The sequence below is a fragment of the Corvus hawaiiensis genome, chromosome 17 (genome assembly GCF_020740725.1).
Source record: "Corvus hawaiiensis isolate bCorHaw1 chromosome 17, bCorHaw1.pri.cur, whole genome shotgun sequence".
Lineage (NCBI taxonomy): Eukaryota > Metazoa > Chordata > Aves > Passeriformes > Corvidae > Corvus > Corvus hawaiiensis.
Window position 1 is genome coordinate 15,717,883 of NC_063229.1, and position 22,505 is coordinate 15,740,387.

Consider the following 22,505-nt stretch of genomic DNA (forward strand, 5'->3'; position numbering starts at 1 on the left):
TCAAGTTGGTGGTTTTAAATAAATCTAATTACACAACTGCTTATCTTTTGCAGCTTAAACATTCAAATCCAGCTTGTTCAAGGTTGTTAAAGGTTTGTCTAAACATATACTGGGCAAATAGGACAGACACCTTTCATTTTTATAGACATTTAGCTACTGTTCCCAACTCAACCGCCCTTTAATGTACAGAAAAAATGATCAAAATTCAATAAATACAACAAATGCAAATTCTTTGCTCTTTTGTTAGTCACTTGCTCGACTTGGGACTAAAACCAAACCACCAACTAAAAAAACTCCATACATAGAAGGGTTCCCACATTTTTCAAGAAAGCAAACAGACTGGAAGCAGGATTATCTACAGGCAAGAAGGAATTCGTTATTCACAATCTCAAATATTAGAACTGCTTACTAAAGCAAACTGTGTGCAACATTACTGCTCTGCTCAACTGCTCCAAAGGCTTCAGTAACTTTTAAGCACCAAGGCAGAAGTTCTCTGCCACAGAGCAGCACTCTGGCCTGGGCCAGCGCCCGCTGAGTGCAGGAGTGCTGCACCCCCAGGGGACACATGGCCCAGGACTGGCACCATCCTGTGCAGAGAGGGCTGCTCAGAGACCCCCTGGGAGCTCCCTGCAGTGCCAGACACATTAAATATCATTTCTGACCGTGTGACTGCAGCCCTGTCCCTGCTGCAGCCCAAAGCCCTGGATGCCAGGCGTGGGCAGCGACTGGCCCTGGCCCTGGGATCACAGGAGGAGAGCCAGGCTGCACCAGCACAGTGAGCTGGGCTCGTACAGGACCCGTGCTCAGACAGGCATTCCCCCAGCACAGGGGACACAGCCATTTCAAAATCCCAGCTCTGGCCTAGGAGCATCACCTTTGCTCTTTCTCTGTTCCAACGAGCTTATGAGCTTAGCTTTATCTCTGGCAGCCAGAGCTCTGTGCCAGACTGCTCCCCAGCTCCCAGAAGGGGCACTGCTGCCACCTGTGCTGCCTGGCAGGATGCTCTGCTAGCTGAGAACACTGCGCAGAAACCACCCCTGCGATTTTAGAAATGCTACTTCAGCCACCTTTCTTCTCTAGCAGAACTCAAAGGTAAGGCAAGTTAGTTTCTTCAGATTTCTGCCCACAAATACAGACTCTACTGTATGCTGCTCTAGTATAATCCTATGGATATAAAAGCATCCTGTGACATCAATCTCACAAATAAATAAATATATTAACAAAGAGAATTGTCTTGGATGCTTATCCACCTGACAGAATCTTGTCCTTACAAAGAACATTTAGCTGTTAGAAGTCATTAGAGGTCAACAGTCCTATAAACAATGGAAAAGAAAGTGTACTTACAGGGGCTGACATCTCTGTACCTATTTCTGTTTTTGTTTCTGGGATGTTTGGCCACTTTACACGGAAAATCACTGGCTTCATGCCTGATGTCCTGAAACCAAAAAAACCCAAAACTGTTAGGTATGAATACATCTAATTTCATCCCATTAGCTATTTTAAGACAAATACCCATTTGACTTCACATCTTCATGTGAGAGAATTCTGGATAGAAAGCACTTTGGGCCTCAAATTAAGAATTGAGTTTAAATTTATCAGAATACAACACTAACATTACTTATTAAAATATCATTAGTTTGCATAATAAAGTAGCAGAACATTCATCAGCCATTATGCCTTTCAGCTCGTGAAGGAGCAGGGTCTCTGCCCCAAAGCACTTCCATATAAACTGCTTTAAGCCTTTGTTTGCAGCATCAGTGAAAATATCAACCCTGCTTCTGACTCAGCAGCAGTGCAAACATTCATTGTGATAGAAAAAACTTGTCTACCCTGCTTGGCATCACACACACACAGAGGTGATTTGTCTAAGATCACTTTCATCATTATCTTGAGTTATCAGCAAGGTGTCACAAAGCTGCAATGGTAGAAGTCAGCTGTACCCAATTCACATGCTCAGCTAAAATACATGCAGCATCTCAAACGTATCACTAGGGTTCTCTCAGCTGGGTTCTTTTCAGATGCATCTAATAGCTCAGCTATGTGAGATAATTTCAGAAGTTAAAATAAAAAAGGATCCTGCTGTCCTTGGACATTGTCCCCATTTGTTGAAACAGAACTTCACATTGTAAATAAATACTGTGTAAAGCACAATTCTGCATATAAAGAATCATGTACAGTGCTTAAGATTTTTTCAAGTGGGCCATGGACTGCAGCACATTACCTGTTTATCTCTTCTGCTGCATTATTCAGGTATGTACCAATTTACACTGAATGTGACACATCACGAGAAGAGTTCAGATTTACATAAACCTGCCCAAAATTAGCACAGTATTCCGAACCAGCTCCTCACTGAAATAAGGCCTGACATCAGCTGCCAGCTTTTTATAAGTGAACACATGGCTGCCAGTATTTCTGCTTATGAAGAATGCAGTCTGGAGAATATGATCTGGACTGCCACAGTCTAATATCTCAAACATGAGGCAGCTAAAATGGGTGTTTTCAGAAATTTGTCTCTGACACTAGGTTGGTGACTTTGTACTTTACAGGGATTTATTCTTCTGTACTGACTGTACAGGATTAACAAGAGAAAAAAAACAGGGTATTATGAAAAATGGTTTTCTAGATCACTAACCACATTTCCCAAATGTGTGTTAAAGTCCCTAACACCCAAAACCAACTCCCCCCCCAAGATTCATATCATAAAAGCATCAAAATGCAAACCAAACCAAGATCCCCAAGGAATTTTTCTGTAAATACCAGGCTAACTTAGTAGCAGCACTAATACACAGTTTTGTTTCACAGCATTAACAAATTTGAAAAAAACTGTCCCCTCTTTTAAAAAGAAACTGATCAAGTGCTTCTTTACAGAAAAGGAATTATACAAAGGCATTCTAATACAAAAATATTACACTTAAGCATCCACATGTATGTGCACACACAAACTACTGCCAGTCTCCAGGAGTTCCACAGTAGTACCAACATCAGTACTTCAGGAATTGAAAGTGGCAATTTATTGTGCAGGGAATAGAGAGCTGGCTATTACCTCACCAGCAAAGACCAGGTTTCTTTCAAGCTGCCATGGTGCCTAAAGGTACTTGGAGAATAATGGAGTTCTAAGAGATGCTGAACTCCCACAGGCACAGAGAAAATGAAAGAAAGAAGCCACTTGTGTGCCTTCAGCAGACTATTTAAAAACAGCAATGTATTTCTGGAGCATGTTTCAACAAACAGGAAAAAACACCGCGTGGGGGTGGGATGGTAACAAAAGAGGGATGGAGATACTGCAACAGGCAAGCTGCTGCCTTGTATGAAAACCCAGCCAGCACCCAGCACTTCACTGCTGAGTGTGATGAACATGGTGAAACAGAAAATCCTGGAGAGCAGGCATGCCTGGACATCAGATGGGGCATTCTGTCCTCAGCAACGTGGGAGAAAAGTGGTTTGGAGTTTTGGTTGGTTTTTTTTTTTTTAATACAGAAGTTGCTAGAACATCCAAAGTGACCAAAGAAACTGTATCATCCAAGGTCTCTTCCAGGATGTGAAGTTGACCTCAGTGGAAACGCAATTGCCTTCAACAGAGAAAATGACTGGAGAGAAACAACCCAGTGCCAGGTCACCCACAGCAGCTGTGTGGCCACGTCCTGGGCCTTGTCAAACACTTCTGGTTCCCGTTACTGCTGGAGTCACATAATTACTGACTCCACTGAACTGCTGTTAGGGTAGGTTCACAACATCCCCATAACAGAACCACAAGGTCTCCATGCTGGGGAAATCAGACTCATTCACAGCATGGGATACTGTGCTCTGAGGCACTTGAAGCCAGTGATGTCACGAGAACTGAAGGCAGTGGATGAAGGCAGGGATTTATGAAGTTACAAAACACCTTCTTGAATCACACTCAGTCACACTGCAGAGATCCTGCCTGTGAAAAAGGAAGCTCGACATTTCATTTAAAAGGTCGTGCAATATAAAACTTTGAAAGAGGAAGGGCTAGAACTGAAGTCAGTTTTCCAAAGCAAATGCTTTGGGTTTGGAGCATGAGTCACTTCATGCCACTCCTCTCCTGGTTTTAAGCCCTGTCCCCCAAATACTTCGGGGGTGGAAAGAGGAAGTCTGCTGAAGCCCTGTTCTTCAAATGGGAAGTTCCTGTAGCTCTGAGCACAACAGCACACTGGGCTACACTTTCCCCATCTTGTTCAGACACCAGCAGGAGATTCAGAAAGAGAAGATGCATCCCAAAATGTTCAAGTAAATACTAGGTGAGACCATAGGAAGAGGCAGCCATGCCATCAGCCATTCAAGCACACTGTGTAGATTTGTGTATCAGTATTTAGAACAGAAACTGAAGGTGCAGTCTCAGTGTCTTCAGCTTCGCCAGACAGACTCCCGGGAAGCCTTGCAGCAGGGCTCAATTTGATCACACTGTTTAATTGCACCATAAACTCTGGAGCAGCTCAGACTCAGAGATAACGATTTACTGTCATTTTAACAGTTCTGCTCCTACGGGAAGCAGCAAATGCCAAGATCGTATCAGGGGCTACAGAATTGCTCCTAATCCATCTACTGAGGCACTCACACTAAGGAGAGCAATTCACAAAAATTATATAAAGACTTATACAAAAAAGTAATCTTAGCTTAAAAAACAGGTTTCCTCTTAAAGCTGGCACTGAAAAAAATGATGACACATGACACTGCTGGAAAAGGTGGAAGAGTAAAAAAGTTACAATAAAGTCAAGTGGAAGGTGCTCTTTTCTCAAGATGTCACTACGGGCTGATTTCAGAATGGAAATACTCCTACAATTCAATGAGGTTGCAAAGACCTGTAGAGAAGAGCACAAGAAAACCAGCAAGTACCAAGGGATCCACAATAAACACCTACTTCACACAAATGGGAAAAGGTCTTCGGATTCAGCATGGGAGGAACAAACTGAGGGCCTGAACTCCCTGACAAAAGAACCTCATGAAGATATAAAGCACACAACTGCTCATGTAACCCACTTTGACAAGGAAGATTTCATTTCTTATCCTACATTAAGCTTTACATCAGGATATTTGGGCAAGAACAAGAAATGAGGATGTAACTTGTAGGTAAGAGGAAGGTCATTAAAAATCATACAAATGAACAGATGGTTGCATCACACAACATAAATCTTAACAAGCAGCTGTAGAATTTTAGCCAGCTAAGTGAAATAAATGTAGATTTTAATATCCTTTGAGAACATTTTATCTAGTCTCCTAGTTTTGCTTTCAACTAAGATATGGCACTATTGATTTGTTTATTAATCTCCCTCAAAAAAAAGAAACCAGTTGCCTGCTATGTCAAGCTTCTTCCTGAGGTAAAGCAGCACAGAGAGGAACAGACAGGCTTGTTTAAAGTTCAACACCACTATTACATGAGGTCAAAATAAATAAGTAAATAAGAAATGACACACTTGCAACATGGTTTTCCTAGAAAGCCCCCTGCTAATTCAGCACCGCCCGGGCACTCTGAACAGGCTGTGGCACAGCGGCGTAAGAGGGTTTGTGACACCAGTCAGCTGCTGGGAGCACGGAAATAACCCCCCAGGAGAATGTAAACTGGGCATGATTGCCATATTAAATCATAGAAACACGTGGCAAAGTGGGCTCATTTTTCCCAGGCCCATGTTTATCACAGCTAGCAGGTACTATAGATTGTCTCTCACCACTGCCTAGTTCCAACATGCCTCACTGCAGAGACTTCTGAAAGCAAACCCCGCAGGCCTTTATTGCACCCACTTCATCAGGGAGATAACCGAACATGCAAATGCTCAGTTTAACACCTGCACCTGAATGGCTGTCAGGGCTTGGCTGTATACTTCCAGAAGGGAGAAAGACACAGACTTGTATCACTTCCAAACTTTACCAGTGTATTTATTTTGCATCTTCCCAGGAGGAGGGCACTGCTGTCACTGAACCACAGCACTACTGCACAGTTCAGCTGCTCAGATTCCCGTATTGCTTCAGTGTCATCTGCAATGGGTAAAAACTGATTTTTCAGTTCTGGTTCTTTTGAATGTTGCAGCAGAGCCAGGGAAATCAAAGAGCCAAACTTTAGCACCAGGTTAAAGAATTACATGAGACTTCTCAAATTTCAGTAAGTTCAAAATACAGTTTGTCCTTGAAATTTATGACCATAACAGAAGAAGTTCAGAGCTGCTGGCAGGAGCACTCTACTTCTGCTGTTTTGTAGCCATGTACTCACTGCCAAAACAGGAAACAACTGAATGGAGCGTCAGTGTAAGAAAACAACTCAAGTTCCCTTCTTCTTCACATCCATCTCTATTTTTCCTCCCAGATACTCAATCTGCTCCAGAAGCGCACCTTGGACATTATTGGAAGGATAGAGACGTTTGAGAATGTGAAATAGCTTTTTCTTGACAGCTGTTGTGCAAAAGCAAAGCTTTGCTATCTGTATCATCAAACAAAGTCAGCGCCAGGAAATAAACCACACTCTCATTAAAGTGTCAAGAGGTTCTAACTCAGTTGCTCTTCTTCTCTAAGAAAAATAACCACCGAGATGAGATCCAGATCTTGATTTGCCCAAACATTAGGGGTCTCTACACAAAGACTTTTGGTTTAACCTCATCTCAAATAGACTGGTGCATCCCACAGACCAGATACCCACATAACTCCTAAAGGAATTAAGTCTGTGTAGCAAATCCAGACCTTAATTTGTTTGCAGTATGGGCTTTGTGTGAGTTTAAAAATGTATCATTGCTGGCCTGCAGGATATTCCAGGCTTCACAGACTGACAACTGTGGTTATAAACAGTCCTGCTTTCTTAGTTACCTAATATTTTCATTCTGACATCTCACAAGCCATCTAAGAGCATTATAGCTTTTACAGAGCTACCACCACCAAAAAACCACAAACAAAATCCAAGGCCCTGCAGGCTTCAGAGAGGAGAAAAAGACATGAACCCTGCAAATGCTAAAATGTAAGGCAGGGATGAGAAACACTTCTCACACCTTTCCATGTGCTGCATAACTGAGGTATTTTCTAGAATTTAGACAAGCTGCAAATAGTATGTTTCAAATTGGAAACAAAAGGACAAGAGATGCCCCCCACTGCAGATAGTTTACAGTTTCTCAAGGGGATCTCTGGCTTCCTGAAATAGGAACCATGGAATAATTTACCATGGAATTTTTACCTATACTCACTCAGAGTGCTCTACTCTCTTTCAGAGACACTGTGCTGATAACCTCAGCTAATCTTAACAAAGAAGCAAGACTGTACTATCTCTCCCAAATCTTGCATAATCCATTACCACCATTTAATCTTAAGATAAATGAACTAATTTGATTAATAAGTAAATAAGATAATAAAATGTAAATCTTGCTTCCTCACCAGACAACACATTCAAAATTTTACCAGTTAAAAGCTGAACAGATCTTTACAGATTCTTTTTCCTTTTGTCCCATTTTTGATCCCCGTGTATGCATCTGCTCCAAGACTCTTGGCTCGAACACATCCTGCTCTTCTATTCACTTGGGCATGCTGGCACACTGCCCACTGATAGAACACAAATTTACAGAATATCTGGCGTTACCTGCAGGTAAGGAAGAATCTGAAAGGCCACTGCAGAACTAGGTATTGTACCACCAGAGAAGGACATCATATTCTGCTGCCTGAAGAGATTCCAGGCAGTTGTTTAGTGCTGGATCTACTGTCACAGTTTAAGGCCCCCTAAATCAGTTGGGAAGACACTCATCTAATGAACTGCGCCAGCACCGCTGCAATGAGCAGGAGCACGCAAACGCAGAACAAGCTCTTTGGGCTCCATGAGTAATATCACAAGTGAGTTTGAGAGCAACCAGCCCTGAGTATTTGAGTTTGACTCTTCCTACTAAGCCTCGAAGTTTTTTAAAAGAGCCTTCACTTTAAATTAAGAGGGGCATTTCACATGTGCTGAGCAACAACCGAAACTTGTCTGTGGTGTTTGTGTCCTTTCACCTTTTCCTGGAAAGTGTGTTGACTAAAAGCCAAACAAACAGCACAGCACTTCAGCTGCTTAACAGACAAACACCGCAGTCATTTCACTCAGGACAAATATTTTAAAGAAACAAAGTAAGATTGCAAATGTTCGATATATTTTTCACAAAAGAAATGCCAACATTCATGCAGTCGTCACATCAGCAGTTTAAACTCACACAGTTGCAGAAATACCACAGCATTATTTTTAATCCTTTTGGAGATTACATGAGTTAAACACATCTAGGTTACAAACTGGTATCTTAAAAATACTGGTCACAATAACAGACAACTAGACAAGTCCAGTATTCCCCATCTACAGTGATATCTGCTGATCTGTGATGTGCAGAATTTGCTAAAATACCAGAAATGTCAAAGAAAAAATGCAATTCCCAAGGGATCTTAATTTTGTCAAGATCATTTTCAACATAAGGTACCGTATGTGAGAGAGCTAATTGCCTGGCACACACCATGACTAGATGGCACAGAGAAAACCGAATCCAGCCTGAGAACAGCATTTCAGTGAAGCCCTGCTCCAGGGTGGCCAGAGGCAGCTCCACCACGAGGTGCATTCCCACAACACGGTCCATACAAGCTCCAGCCACTTTCCTGTTATGAAACGATCCATGAAAGCATAACATGAAGCAGAGCTCCCAACCAAAGGGTGATTCCCCAGACATTCCAGCTGGTATGATACACTATCATGTTCCCTCCCCAGGGACAGCTGGAGGGCAGGGGCTGCCAGCACAGAGTCCAAGCCCAGTGCTGAACCGGAGGCCTCTTCTGGGAAAGGAGCTGAAGGAAAATGACAAGTGTTTCTAAAGCACTCCCAAACACCAGCCACACATACCTGGGAACATCACCTCACCAACTCATTAGCTTTCCCTTCTGTCCCTAATTGAAACTAACTAGGGAGCAGCCATGAAGCACCAGGGAGTTTAGTCAGGAGTAAGGCCGTGACTCCTCCAGGGACAGGTACAGGACAAAATACACAAGACCTGAGCAGCACCTGCAGTGCGGCTAAAACTTCCAGCTACTACAAAGTCATAATCTCTCCTAAATCCATCATCTTGCTTATCCAGTAGAGATAAATTATTTGTCAAGCTTTGGGACATTTTATAGTTCTAATCCTCAAGGCAATCCTAAGAAGTCAAAGAAAGAAAAGGTTTTTTAAATGGTGTCCTAGTGGTGAGGTTGGGGTTTTTTTCAGTTTGGTTTTATACCCATACATTTAGCACCAGGACAATTCCCTGGAAGGCATGTGATTCCCTGAATAAGATCACAAGGACTTTTAACCCTGGATTTAGCAAACAGGAGGATGCTTCTCAGCCTGATCTGCAGCACTGCTTCTGTCACAGAGAGTTGAGGAGGTTCCAACAGAAGAAAACAGACACCTCTCCTGAAGGTGCCATTGACTACATTACAGGGGTTACCAGTAATGAAGACCAAAGAAGTTTACATTATTACTTGAAAACAGGAAATAATCTGACCTCAGAAATTCTGGTAGGTGCTCAAAACAAAATTACAACCTAGATGGAATAAGAGATGTCTACACAGAGACAGTGTGAGAGCAAAAAACTTCACCAACGTCAGAGAGGCCTTACAGAACCACATGTGCCTGAAAACAGAAAATCTGAGTTGTCAAAGAGCTCCACACTTCCCATATTTACTTAACAAGCTCCTTACAAATTCAACAACTTGACTTGGCACCTCACAACACCTCCCAAAACCACAGGCAATGCAGTGAGTAATAGGAGAAGCAGGAGACTTTGTACGCTCCAAGACTTATCATCAATTCCTTTTTGTTATGCTGTTAACACGACATCAGCATTTGCTGCAACGGGTAAAAGATGGGCTGGTTGTGAAAACATGCACACACATAATCCTTTGCTCATCAGAGACTTAGAGCTACAAAAACATACTTCTAGGGTTTACAAAGCAAAATACCATACATTTTTTCACATCACCGCTATTGTCCTTTGAATACCCTGATGTCAAGTTTGTTGTTGTCCTTACATTCCAAAATAAACATCTCTGTCTTCTTGGACAGCAAAAACATTAAAGGGTTCCAATGAGAACGAGATCTTATTCTAGAGCAGGGATTTTGATCTACTCTCTCTTCCAAATAGCCACTTGTGTCCTCCCTGAGCAGTGGTGCCAACGCCCCAAGGAAGTCCCCAGTAAGGACAGGCAGAAGACACCTCTTGGTTGCTGTAAGGGATGCTACTTGTGTCCTCCACGTGGATTAGTTCCCAGCTGGGATGCTCCAATTCCTTAGTTTCTAACTTAGGAGTCAATGTTTCTCACTGCCATTTCAGGAATCCAGCCCTTCACTGTAACCAACAGCTGTTCTCCTTTCCGAAGGGAGGCCGCTCCTCTGGGCAAGTTTTTTAGGCTCTTGTAGGAATACTTTTGTCTTCCCTGGTTCCTGGAGGCAAGGGAAGAAAGCTTTATATGAACTCCTCTACCCCATCATGAGCACTGTGGAAAAAAGAAGTGGCCCCAGAAGGGAGCAGTTCAGAGCCAGGGGAGCCAGGCCTGGGAACCCTGCATTCCTCTTGCACTTTCGGTGAGAAACTCCTAAATAAAAAAGCACTTCTAGATTAATTCTCAATGGTGTATTTTCCATAATGACACAAAGCCAGGAACAAAAAGATTCTTACCTAGGAATCAGAACTTCTGGAGTTTGCCTCATTTTTGTTTTCTTGATTTGAGTTGGTTTGAAAGTCTCTTACCATCATGAAAACAGGATTTTGTGAAAACAGAATAAATTTGCAAGCCTCATTTTCTACCCCCAACACTGACTAAAACTAAACTCAGATCTTATCTAATATAATTTATAGGCTAGAGCAAGCAAGCTATTGGTGTTCACAGAAGCAAATACGAATTACAATGGTTTTTCTTTAATACTTATCTGGAGCTAAATGAGTTATATATGCATTTAGAAAGTACAGCCAGTTAAAGCAGTTTTAGACACCAGCTTGCCATATGCTGTGTTAAAATTAGACTGATTTTTTTTTAAAAGAGCAACACATTTATGCATGAAGTAGGTCTATTCAGTACACACAGATTTTTGAGGAATGCTTTTTCTCATCCAGTAATCTCTGCAGAAAGTTCCAAACAAAGCTCAGTAGAAAAAAGAAGCTAGTTCAGAATGTGATTTGGAAGCTATCTTCACAGTATCTCACAGAACTGTGAACACTGTTCGATTTAAAAAGTAATGGACTGCTTGCACTAAAAATGCTTATTGTCAGGGTGATAAAGACACAACAATGTAATTTTTAGAAGTAATAACATGGGTACCATTGAAAACTAGAGACCTTGTAAGCTGACTAAAAATAGTAATTTGAATTCCTGGCTTAGTCAGCTTGGCCAGAAACAGCTGTGTTCACTGTTACCTCTAAGTAGTTTGCATATTATAAGAGCCCCGAAGATTTTTTCCCTCTACAAAACCTACTGAATTAGCCTTCACAGCACAATGCTGTTACTGCACCAAATGCAACAGAATATCCAGACTTTAGAGACTTCCCACTATTCTTTCTGAAATGTTTCATTTATAAAAGCAAATATTCTCATTTGATAAGGTAAAGGCCATCTCCCTTCTATCTGAAGATTCAGAAGAGTCTGCCTTGAAAGGTAAAGACAAGGTCCAGCTCCCAGCTGTTTAAGATAAGAAAGGTCTCAGTTCTAACACAAGTAAATTGTTCATTACTTTGAAACATTGAGCAACCACAGTCAGAAATTAAAGCAAATTTCTCTTCCCTCATGGCTAAGGGGTGTCCTTCTGCATAAATTATTTCATTCACACTGGGTACTCCAATGTGAATCTAAAAGCTAACTTGAACTTTCTAATGTATATGCACATGTTAATGAAACAGTCACACCATGACTACAGTGGGGCACATGTTCAGACCGTGTCAGTGTTATGTTTCCATTTAGAACACAATGGGACAAGCAACAGCCATATTTCCAACTTCTTACTAATTCCATCAAAATTCTCCAAGTTATAAGGTTGTATGTAGAGGAAGTACTAAAACACACGAGAAAGGAAGTGGAGGAATTGTTATATAGGAAATTGTGAACTCTGCTTTACCTATTAAAAATACACCATCATCTACATCTTATTTAGTGGCAAACTTAATTTCCTTGAAGATGTTTGTACTGTGTGTTGCTTTACTGGCTTTCTTGAGATGCAGCTTTTTAGTCAGATGTATGAAGAGGAAAACTGAATTTATTTATTACCAAGGAACCCCATGCATTCAAAATGATGAACCATATGTTACACAGGTACCAGCTCCATAATGTCAGTGGGTCTCCCTCCTGCGTTCTGTTTGTTCCCTACAATTAAGGGTATAAGACCAAATTCCAGCAAGTTCTAATCTATGGCAGAAGAATGTTTCGCCATGTTGGCCATTAGAAAGTAGACAGGCAATGGAACTACAGGTTCATTCTGCCAAAGCATGCTCATTACACTATTACTAAAAGCTTTTTATCATTTCTAACCTAACAAGATTCCAAGAGTTTAAAGAGAATGTACAATTAACAGGATTGCACAATGCAAGTTCATGTCTCTGCATGCAGGGAAAGGTCAAACTTGAGCTTTGCTCCTACAGCAGAACCAGCAACCAGTCTTGCTTTCAGTAGTTTTGTTTCTAAGCTTACTGCCCAAATCCCTCTTTGGGAACTTGAAGTAGCTGTAACAGCTTAACTACCATTCCCAGAAAGAAGTTTTAAGTATCTTTTCTTAAGAAGGACTTTTGGACTGAAATTGAAGAAGCTTGCTGGATTACAAATTTGCATGAACAGCTTGTTTCAGTTGGGATCTGTTTAACGTGGCGGTTGCTGTTATAATCACAGATGCCCACTTCAGTGTACTTAGAATATTCAAATTTGGAAAGGAAAATTGTAGTGGTGATTAAAAGCATACTGAATTCACTGAATGGTGCAGCCTACAGGTTGCCAAGCTACTGCAATGCACACAAAAACCTGCTGAGAACAAACAGTGCTGCTGAAAACAGATGTTAGATAAAGCAGAATTAGGATACTCCTGGTTTTTCACATGACTGTCTAATTGGTGTTTAGCAAAGCAATCTAACTAAGCTAGGTTAATATTAAACCTTATAGCATCCTGAACCTGAGCTGCTCAGCTCCCAGTTCACGGCCCAAACACAAGTTTTAGGGTAAATCAAACCCTGCTGCCATTTCCCCAGCCCACACGTGTTCCCTGCCTGTGTGACTGGCGTGTCCTGCAAGGGCTGCACAGGCACGTTGGCAGTGATGGGGACAGGACAGACTGTCCAGCCTCCACATGGCTCTGGGGCAGGATGCCTGGACACCTCTGTTCTGCACCAAAGTTTAACAGAAGAAGTTGCACATAAAAGCAAAATGTTTATGCAACTACTTCCAGAGTAGTAAACTGCTCTAAGGGTAAGAGAGAAAAAGCCAATATGCTTTTGGAAAGAGAAACTTAACCCTTAAATACTTAGAGCAGAGATGTAGATGTGTAAGAAAATCCACCGATGGCCAACAAGCCTGGGAACTGGTGTAGAGACAGCCCCTCCCTTAGCCCCAAACCAGACAGACCTTACATGCTAAAATGTATTCATATTTTTAGTTCTCCAAGTTAAAAAGCAATGCTTCAAGACATTGACAGAACCAATCCTGTGTTATTAGAGGATGTTTTAACTGTCACTACAAGGACAGAGAGCTTTCACGTCCAGCTGTACAGGACATCTTCTCATCTGAAAGCAACTGAGAGTTTATAAAAACAAATGTCAGCGTTAAACAGAGACATCACATAATCAAGGGAAGTGCTCACAGACATCCTAATGCAGGACAGATTAGCACCCTGCACTCCAGCACATAAAAAAGACTGCAAAACTTGACAAGCCAGGCCTTCAAAGGACTGGTGAATGCTCCCCATGCTAATGGAACAGACTGCTGAGTGAGAGTCAGTTATGTGAAGCAGATGAGATAAACAGTATTGCCACTTCAAAAATCTACTCATCCTGCTGGCTTAAAATAATTAATTCTGAGAACTAAACCAACCCTAACAACTTCTACCTCTTGTAGTGGCAGTATCCTCTCTGGAAACACATGACTCCTATTACTTCCAGAACTCCTTGCCAGCCCAGACAGTGCTGCACTGAACCCACCACACCCCAGGCTCCACCAGACTCTTGCTCATCATGTTCCACTTCCTGCCAGTTATCAGTTATGACTAAACATGCTTTATCACTCAATGTCTACCTCAAATCCTCATTTGCAGCTGTAGAACAGATCTGGAACACCTACAGAAAAAAGAATACTAAAAAATGCAGTAAATATCTTTAAATAAACCCTTCACACCTATCACATCCCTTTCCATTCCCCACCCCTCAAAAGACAGCTACAGCAAAGGCTTCTGAGCACCGATCCACAAATAAAGGTTACCAACTATCAGAATCACACACAAGTGCCTCCTCTAACACCAATGCTGCTGAGGGCAAAGCATTTTTAGATTATTCTTCTGTAAGTATTTCAAGACACAATTTTGCCTGTAGAGAGACAGTTTTATATGCAGAACACATTGTTAGCAAAGACTTTGGTACAAGAAAACCCAAAAGATGTAGATGTTATTACATGAAAGCAATAAATGTTTGAGTGCCTGCTCCTAACTGGGTAGCAATTAACTACTCTTAAAAGATAATAAGCATGTAACAGTTTTACCACCCCAAATTTCGTGTGGTAGAGAACTCAGCAGGCAGAGCAGCACACAAGGAATTTCCTGCTGTCAGCCAGTCACTCACAGAGAGTATCCTGTACACTGGATTGTGTGGGCGACCAAGTAAAGTCTTGTCTGTCAGGCTTGGCTCCCAGTGGAGGCTCCTGATGGTCAGCTTTACACAAATTATAAACATGAAATCAATGACAAATAAGACATAAGTCAGTAGTTTCCATGAAACCTTTCTGCTCCATCTGCTTCCTGACAGGCTCTAAAAAGACTGGTAAGATTAGACCTCTCCACTAATGCTCTCATGTGGGCTAATAAATCCAGGAACCTAGCAGCTGTAAAGATTTCACATATTTTCAACCTCCTGTTCCGATCTTTTGCCTCTACTGAACATCAGACAAGTCTGATGGACACAGGACAAAGAAGCTCCAGAAGTGGGGGCCCCCTTGAAAACAGCCCTGTTCCTGAGCCTTTCTCCAGAGAAGGGCTGAGCACTGTGGGCTTTGTACCTGCAGCTGATCAGACCTTCCCTGTCCCCAGGCCAACGCTGCCCAAAGTCACCACCTGCTCTGCCCTGCTGCTCCCAACAGAGCCAAGCTGCCACATGCTCTCCTGGTTTATCTCTTAGGAGGTGTGCCAGTTATCAGGGATTGCTGGAGAACAGAAGGCAACTGCTATGCACGGGGAAATCATTAATGAGCCAGCAGGTAATGCTGCTCAAGGCAAACACCACCGTCCCAGTGCCCACACCAACCCCCAGCCCCGCGTCTTTACTGCCCTACCAATTCCACCCCAGCTCACACGGGGATGTGCCGGGATCAAAGGAAGGGGTTTGCTGGTTCCTGACACACACTGTCCTTCACACATGTCCTACAGGAGCTTTGAGACAGCATGAGGGCAGATCTGCTCTGGTCATGAAACACTTGAGGCCAATTCTGAGAAGGTTTCAATATTGGGAATGAAAACAAAGTCCAGACTGAAACACGATTCTTGTTCATGACATCCCACAGACACCGTGAAGTTCTAGATAGCAACTGCAATTTACTGTGAAAATTCTCCCTTGCCAGAAGTTTAAGAAAGAAGTGACAATGTTGATTTTCAATTTAATTAAACTCTTAAGGAAGAAACTAAAAACATATTCCAGAGTTGAGCAGCTGTCCATCCCCCCTCCTTTACTGGGTAAAATTCCCCATTTCTCTTCCACTTCTGGAAATATTCGGAAATTTTGTCAAATGTGTCAATATGTATTTTAGCTGTTTAATAAGCTATGTAGTATTTTTCCAGTTCTTGCTCCAGTGACCCACCCTTTCCTCCTTTCCAAAAGAAGTTCCTCTTACTAAAACCTCTTGCTTGTGTCAAGAGTTGTGTTTTTCCTGTAGCCCCCAACTTTAGTCACTGATGGCTGTGCAAATGTTAAGGAAGGAGATACAGTTCCACACAAGGATGGCAGAAGTTTAGTCCTACTTCAAGCAGCTGCAATGACTGTACAGAAGACAGTGGAAAAAACAGGCCCCACACAGTAAAATGGAATCGAGATCTTCTGAACTAGCATGGGTTATTTTTCCTGTCAGAAAAAGGAAGTATACTCTTCCTTAGTCAAAGATGCATTTTTAAAATAGATTTCACATTTTACTTCCTGCCATCACATTAAAAGGTCACGCTGTTTATGTTACTGTAACCTGTTACTGTGGGATCAGGAATGGTATAAACAAGCAATTCTCATTGAACTGTGCACAAGGGAAGAAGGTTATGAGAACATTCCTCTTTTATGTGCAGAACTCTTGTTCCATATAAATATAAAGAATCTGAGAAACAGAGTGTCTTTTGTAGGATGGCTCTCAGCATCGAGTACTTGATGAATCAAGTACTTGACAGAAGCAGCATAAAATTCTGGGAACTTCAGATACGAGAAAAAGCACCTGACAGATCACAAATATAATAGCTACTTTAAGTTCAGAATAGTACTATGTAGTAGCATTTTGAACTGGCAATTATTTTAGCACATGAAGTACAGAGAGCTTTCAGCCCAGAGGGGAGGGTTTCCTCTGCCTGCAGCGAGGTCTGCCCAGCTCCACACTCACCCCTGTACTCCACAGAGGTCTTTCTGTAATTGCAGACTGGCAGAACGTAAAACCTGCTTTCTTTTCTATTTCTACTGATGTAGAAACTGTTTTAACCTTCTAAGGAGAAGAAAAAGACTGCACTGAACAATGCAAATCTGATTAAATGATCTCTTCATCATTAGTGAAACAGGTAAATCTTCATCACTGATCTCTTCAGCCTCAACGCTGAAGGTGACTTTTGACCCCTTAAACAACATGTTCCCAAAGCACCCACAACAACCAAGAGCTGAGACAACCGTGGAGCTCCTTAAAGGCCTGGATCCTCACAGGAGGAAACAAGATATTCCATATACCAGTCAAGCTTTAGTTCCTAACAATGGAAACAGGTCTTTAACATAGGTACCAGTACCCTATTTAGGCAGATCACACATGCCATTAATGTTGGACACAGCAGAAAGGGTTTCTTCATTTCTTCCGTCAAAGATATGCCCAACTAGGAGGTGGGACTGTCCAAATATTTTTTCATTCCAGAGGTTAACAAATCAGCAGCTAAATAAGGTACGTGTTCAGCATCAGTGGCACCAAAAGAATTCGGCCTAAAACGATAATGTAACTTACCACACAAGCAAGGACAGGTAGGAGACAGGAGGAGGGTATCCTCCAAAACCAAAAATCACTGGAAAAAAATATACAGCATACATACAATTTGGGAGGAATCACATCTGACTTGGTGTTGATGATAAATGTTTTGAACTGAAAAATATAAAGATTCTAACTGCAACAGTTAAACCACAGATCTCTGAAGTAAGCTGGATTCACGTTGCTTTCACAAGCAGCTGCCCTTTACCAATTTGTTACTCCACTAGATACAAATGCAAACCCCAGTCATTTATTGAAACAATGTGTTTATCAGTCCCTATTCTAGGATCAAGTATTGTCCAAGATGAAAGCACATGGAAAGTGTACAGAATTAAAAACAAGAAAAAATAGAATTAAAAACATTTCTAAAAGTTTCATATTATGCCAGCTCATTTTCCTTCCCAACAAGGATATAATTTTTTCACTGTTGTTCCATGAACCTGCTTTCTTAAATGCAGAAAATACAACCCAGTTTGAAAGTAGATCAGCTATCACTATTAGCAGAATCACATGAATTTCCAAGAATCACTTTTACCGGTTTTTCTTGGTATAATATGACAGGCAAGCTGTTGAATCTTAGCTGTATTCTGCGTGGGTGAGAGAAAAAGCACATCTGAATTCACAGGCTTTGGTAGAAAATGAATTGGCATTTGTACTACATGATCTACAAAGTGAACACACAAAGGCATTTGGATGCTCTATCAAAGTGCCTCTCCCAGTCAAACCAGCAAGGGCATGTCTCCTGGCACCAGAAAGAAAAAAAACCACCTCTTCTGCAAATCAACATGAAACAAGTTGACCAATGACTAAAAAAAATCCCAGAAAACCTCAATGGTAAGCGCTGCAAACATCCAAGCTCAGAGATCAGATCAAGTCTATGTACACTATGAACACTGCAGAGAAGCAATCGCTTAGTAAGGAATCACTGAGTATCCTCAGGTGTTTAATGAGGCTAAATTCACAATCCAAACAGATACTTAAGTAATGCAAGTGGCACTGATCTAAAACCTGGCAGTTCTCATGTTTACAAGAAAGTAGCAGTGATATTTCAGTGTAAGCCACATCTTAGAAAGTCTCGGCTAAAGAGAGCCCTTGGAGAAAGTCCATTTGCAAAGCAAGTATTACAGGAAAACATTTAATTTTAATGTTTAGTAACTACCGGATGAACTGTTATTTCAAACCTACCCAGCATATTTAGAAAGTTATTTTAGTTTGAAAAATATTTGGTCTACCACTACCACATTTTATTCTCTGCTTGCAAGGGCTATTTCTGTTTGAATTTACCATCATTTGGCATGTGGCCAAAACTGCTCTCTCCTTCACAGTTTCCTTCCATACATCTGTGCTTCTAGCACACAGAGGAGGCATCAGTACCATGTGGAAGAACACACTGACACCATGAAACCCTTCCAAAAATGCTCAGAAACAGGTGAGTACTGTGTGCACACTGTATGATTTCTAAATTTTCAGCAAATGATAACCATAACAGGCTCCATTTTTCCATGCTCTACTTCCAGCAAGGCTATCACAGAAGCTCTGGATTCAAGCATTAAGATTTTAAACTCCATAGAACAAGCAAGAGTAAGTGGCTCAGTAGCTTTATACAATGGTACTTGCCCAATCTCAGATCTGGCAGCAGTAGACACAACTGGTGCTGGTGTGAAAAAGCCAGCAGTAAAACCTAACCCATGCAGCAGCGTGCCCTGAGCCAGACACAGTACACAAAAGGTACCATCACCTGCAGTTGAACAGCAGCTCTGATTTTCAGGGAGGACCCTGACCTTGTGAGCCACAGACACTTTGCTTCTCCATCACTAACCCTGAACACGTGTAGCAAGACTCAGTGACTGTACAGCACTGGAAAACATGGAATATCTTTAGCTTATGGAAGGAACAGAGAGACTCCCTGCAACTCTGAGTTCTAAACCAGCTTTCCACAACCAGAGCCAATTACACTAAGCCTCGAATGAATCAACAGAGCACGAATTAAGCAGTGGCAAGGCACTGCATGCAGAGACCTGCAGCTAGAACTGGCAGAATAAAGCACAAAGATGCATTTATAATAAGTCATGTTCATGCCACAATTTGTCTGCTGTTTAGCACCAGAGGAAAGCACCCAAATGCTTTCAGACTGCAGCCTGCACTCTTGCTGCAGCTTATAAACCAAAAACACTTGTAGAGCTTCCTGTCCATTGACTTTAAATACACAACACAACCACACTATTACAAGTCTTCAGGGTGAACCATTTCACAGTTTACTTTCAACATCAAAATCCATCTATATATTCTACAAATATTTTTCCAGAGACAGCGAATACCTAAAAAACTCCCCATGCCTTTTCCCTCTTGACAAAGGGATATCCAAAATTACACCTTTCTATCTTCCTCCCATAATCGAATGAAGTTCATTAACCTTCATAATTTACAGTATTTTAGTTTAGCTTGGAGAGGTTTGGAAAAACTAACATTTACACTAATATTTGGTTAAAAGACCCTGAAAAATTAATAAAAAAACTGAGAACAGTTATGTGTCTCTTACAGGCCTCAAACCCAACTCCAACTACACTTCAGCTTTCCAGAGCATAGTTAGTTCTGTTTTCAGGATACTCACTTCCAAACATGCTTGAAAATCTAAACTATATTCAGTTCTTTCTTATTACATATTCCACTAGCTACAAAAACTAGGAAAGATGCACATTTTAGTTTCATTTTGCTACCTTCACATGGAAAACTCTGCATGAGCTGTCCCCAATGTCAGCTCTGCCTCCATCCATAGTGAATGGAATCTCCAGTTGAGTGGTACGCCAGTAAATAATTCAGAGGTATTTTTACTGCTTCTGATAAGCACATCAAAGTTAATATCATTGGCCAACATACTAAAGTCAACATATCTAGTTTATATAAACACAAGAAGCAACTCTACCTGTATTTGAGGGTTGTGTTTTTAAGATAGTATCTTGTTCTATCACCCTGTGTAAGAAGTTAGAAACTAAAATATCGCCTAAAGTTCAGGAAGACTTCTGCATGTAAAATTACTATGAAAATCTGATATTGCACTCACTGTGAGCAAATGACAATCCAGCATTGCTTTGATATTCTGGACAAATACCTACTTTTCTTCCCTGCTCTAGAAGCCTAAACTGTGCTTTCCTTAGCTTTGGGGTATGGGTTTTTTGTTGTGACATCTCCAGAGTGAATGCTTGTCATTCCAATAGAGACTGCTAATGATATTTATGCAGGGTGGCTATCATTCACTTACCTTTAAGCATTTGTTTTCTGTGGCACACCTTTACCACAGTTAGCACATGGCAAAGCTTACGTTCCTTTAAGTTATTGTTGTATTGAAGAGGATTTTAATTTGAATGTGCCTTTCTTATGCTTATGTGTCTCTAAAATACAAGCAACAGCCAGAACCTGAGCAGTTCTTTCTCTCACTTGGGTCCCTGAACAACCTCCACAGGATCTCATGGCTCATAGTTCTTGTAGCAAATAAATCTAGAGGAAAGTAAGGGATAGAAATAGGTATTAAAAACCAAACAAATATTCAAAAAACCCCCAACCTAACAAAACACGAAGAACTTCATCACTATTCACACTGTTCTGACCAGCTGTACAGAGAATGGTTCCACCACTTGTGCAGTGCCCAAGACATGATTGTCATAAAATCACCTTACAAGGTCTTCATTTCAAAATGTTTGTGTCCCCATCCTGTGATTATTTATGCTGAAAAAAAGAAGGTAATCTAAATTCTGTTCTTTCACAACTGTACTATCATAGCTGAACAGCTTCCGCTCATCCGAAAAAAAAGAAGCATGGACAATTTTAACCCTTCCAAGTCATGTGGCACCCAGACAAGTCTGCCTGTTGCCACACCTCCTTGCCTGTTGCTAATTCCTCCTGGAGATGCTGTGCAGTGCTGTATCTCCAGATAACAGACTGAGACAAGGAACAAGAGGAAGTGACTGCTAGCAAGCTGCAGTATGCCTCACCTGGAATACTGGTGAACATTTCCGGATTTCAGTAGTTACAATCATAGCACTTAGGTACCAGAAGCCTGTGGTACAACTACCTTGAGGGAGGATGTTTTTCTGCACCAATCATATACATTATTCTACTTACTGCATTCTTCAAGCAAAAACCAGCATTGTAGGAAAACTGTTTTGTTAATGTCACAGCTCAGACATCAAAAGCACAGATTATAGAGAAGTACATTTACTTCCAGAGGCACATGACCTGCCAAGATGCCATTTTCAATAGCTTATTTAAAAGCAGGATCCAGTTGAGGAACTGAATTTCATGACATAGATGCACATATTTACTAATCAACCAGGAAAAAAAAACAAGTAAAAAACCCACCCCCTGTGCTTGTCAATAGCTGGATGCAAATCAAAGAATCACTTTAGTCCTCTTTTTAATTGAATTTTAGTCCTCAATCAAAGCTCACACTGTGCCACAGTTTGAGCAGGCTACTGAGTCATATCATTCAAAGAGAGCAGGACAAAAATATCACTGAATGCTGATCCCTCATTGAAAATGGGCCATTCCCTCATTCTACTTAGATATTTCAGTTCTGTAATTAAATTGTACCTGTAGAAATGTACCACTTCAATTACAAAGCTCTATTACTCAAAATCATTTCCTGAGCACTAAGCCTGCAACATACCAAATCATCCAGAACAGTTCAGCAAAAACATAACGTCATATATCCACATGACTTTCAACTGATCCAGTCAGCAAGCACTGACACTCTGCAGGGAAGGGAAATGTAGGAAATGGACCTTCTGAGAAGCATGCTCAACATTTCATGCTTATTCTCTAAATGCCAGGCAACTGAAGATGTTCACCCTGCAAGCTATTGCTGTTAAAACTTGCCTGCTGCGATTCTGAAACTGGAGTCCATTTATTTCACTTTTATACAACTTCACTCCTTCTCTCAATGGTCTATTGCCAGAGAAATTCACACTGAAAGGAAGCAAAGCTCAACGTCTATGTTGCAAACATGAATTTCAAGTCATTCATTTATGCAATATACCAGTGCAAACATTCAAATGGATGTTACAGCAATGCTGACTGATCTGACTGAACACATCCACCCAGCC

General features: G+C 41.3%; 1 protein-coding gene across 1 annotated transcript in view; it reads right to left on the reverse strand.

The window, feature by feature from the left end:
* The window catches only part of PTPN1 (protein tyrosine phosphatase non-receptor type 1), a 31,589-nt gene that overhangs the window by 8,134 nt on the left and 950 nt on the right, over positions 1-22,505 (reverse strand). Inside the window, exon 2 of the mRNA XM_048321955.1 lies at positions 1,345-1,435. Coding sequence (XP_048177912.1) covers positions 1,345-1,435 — 91 coding nt within the window. The remainder of the gene's footprint in view (positions 1-1,344; positions 1,436-22,505) is intronic.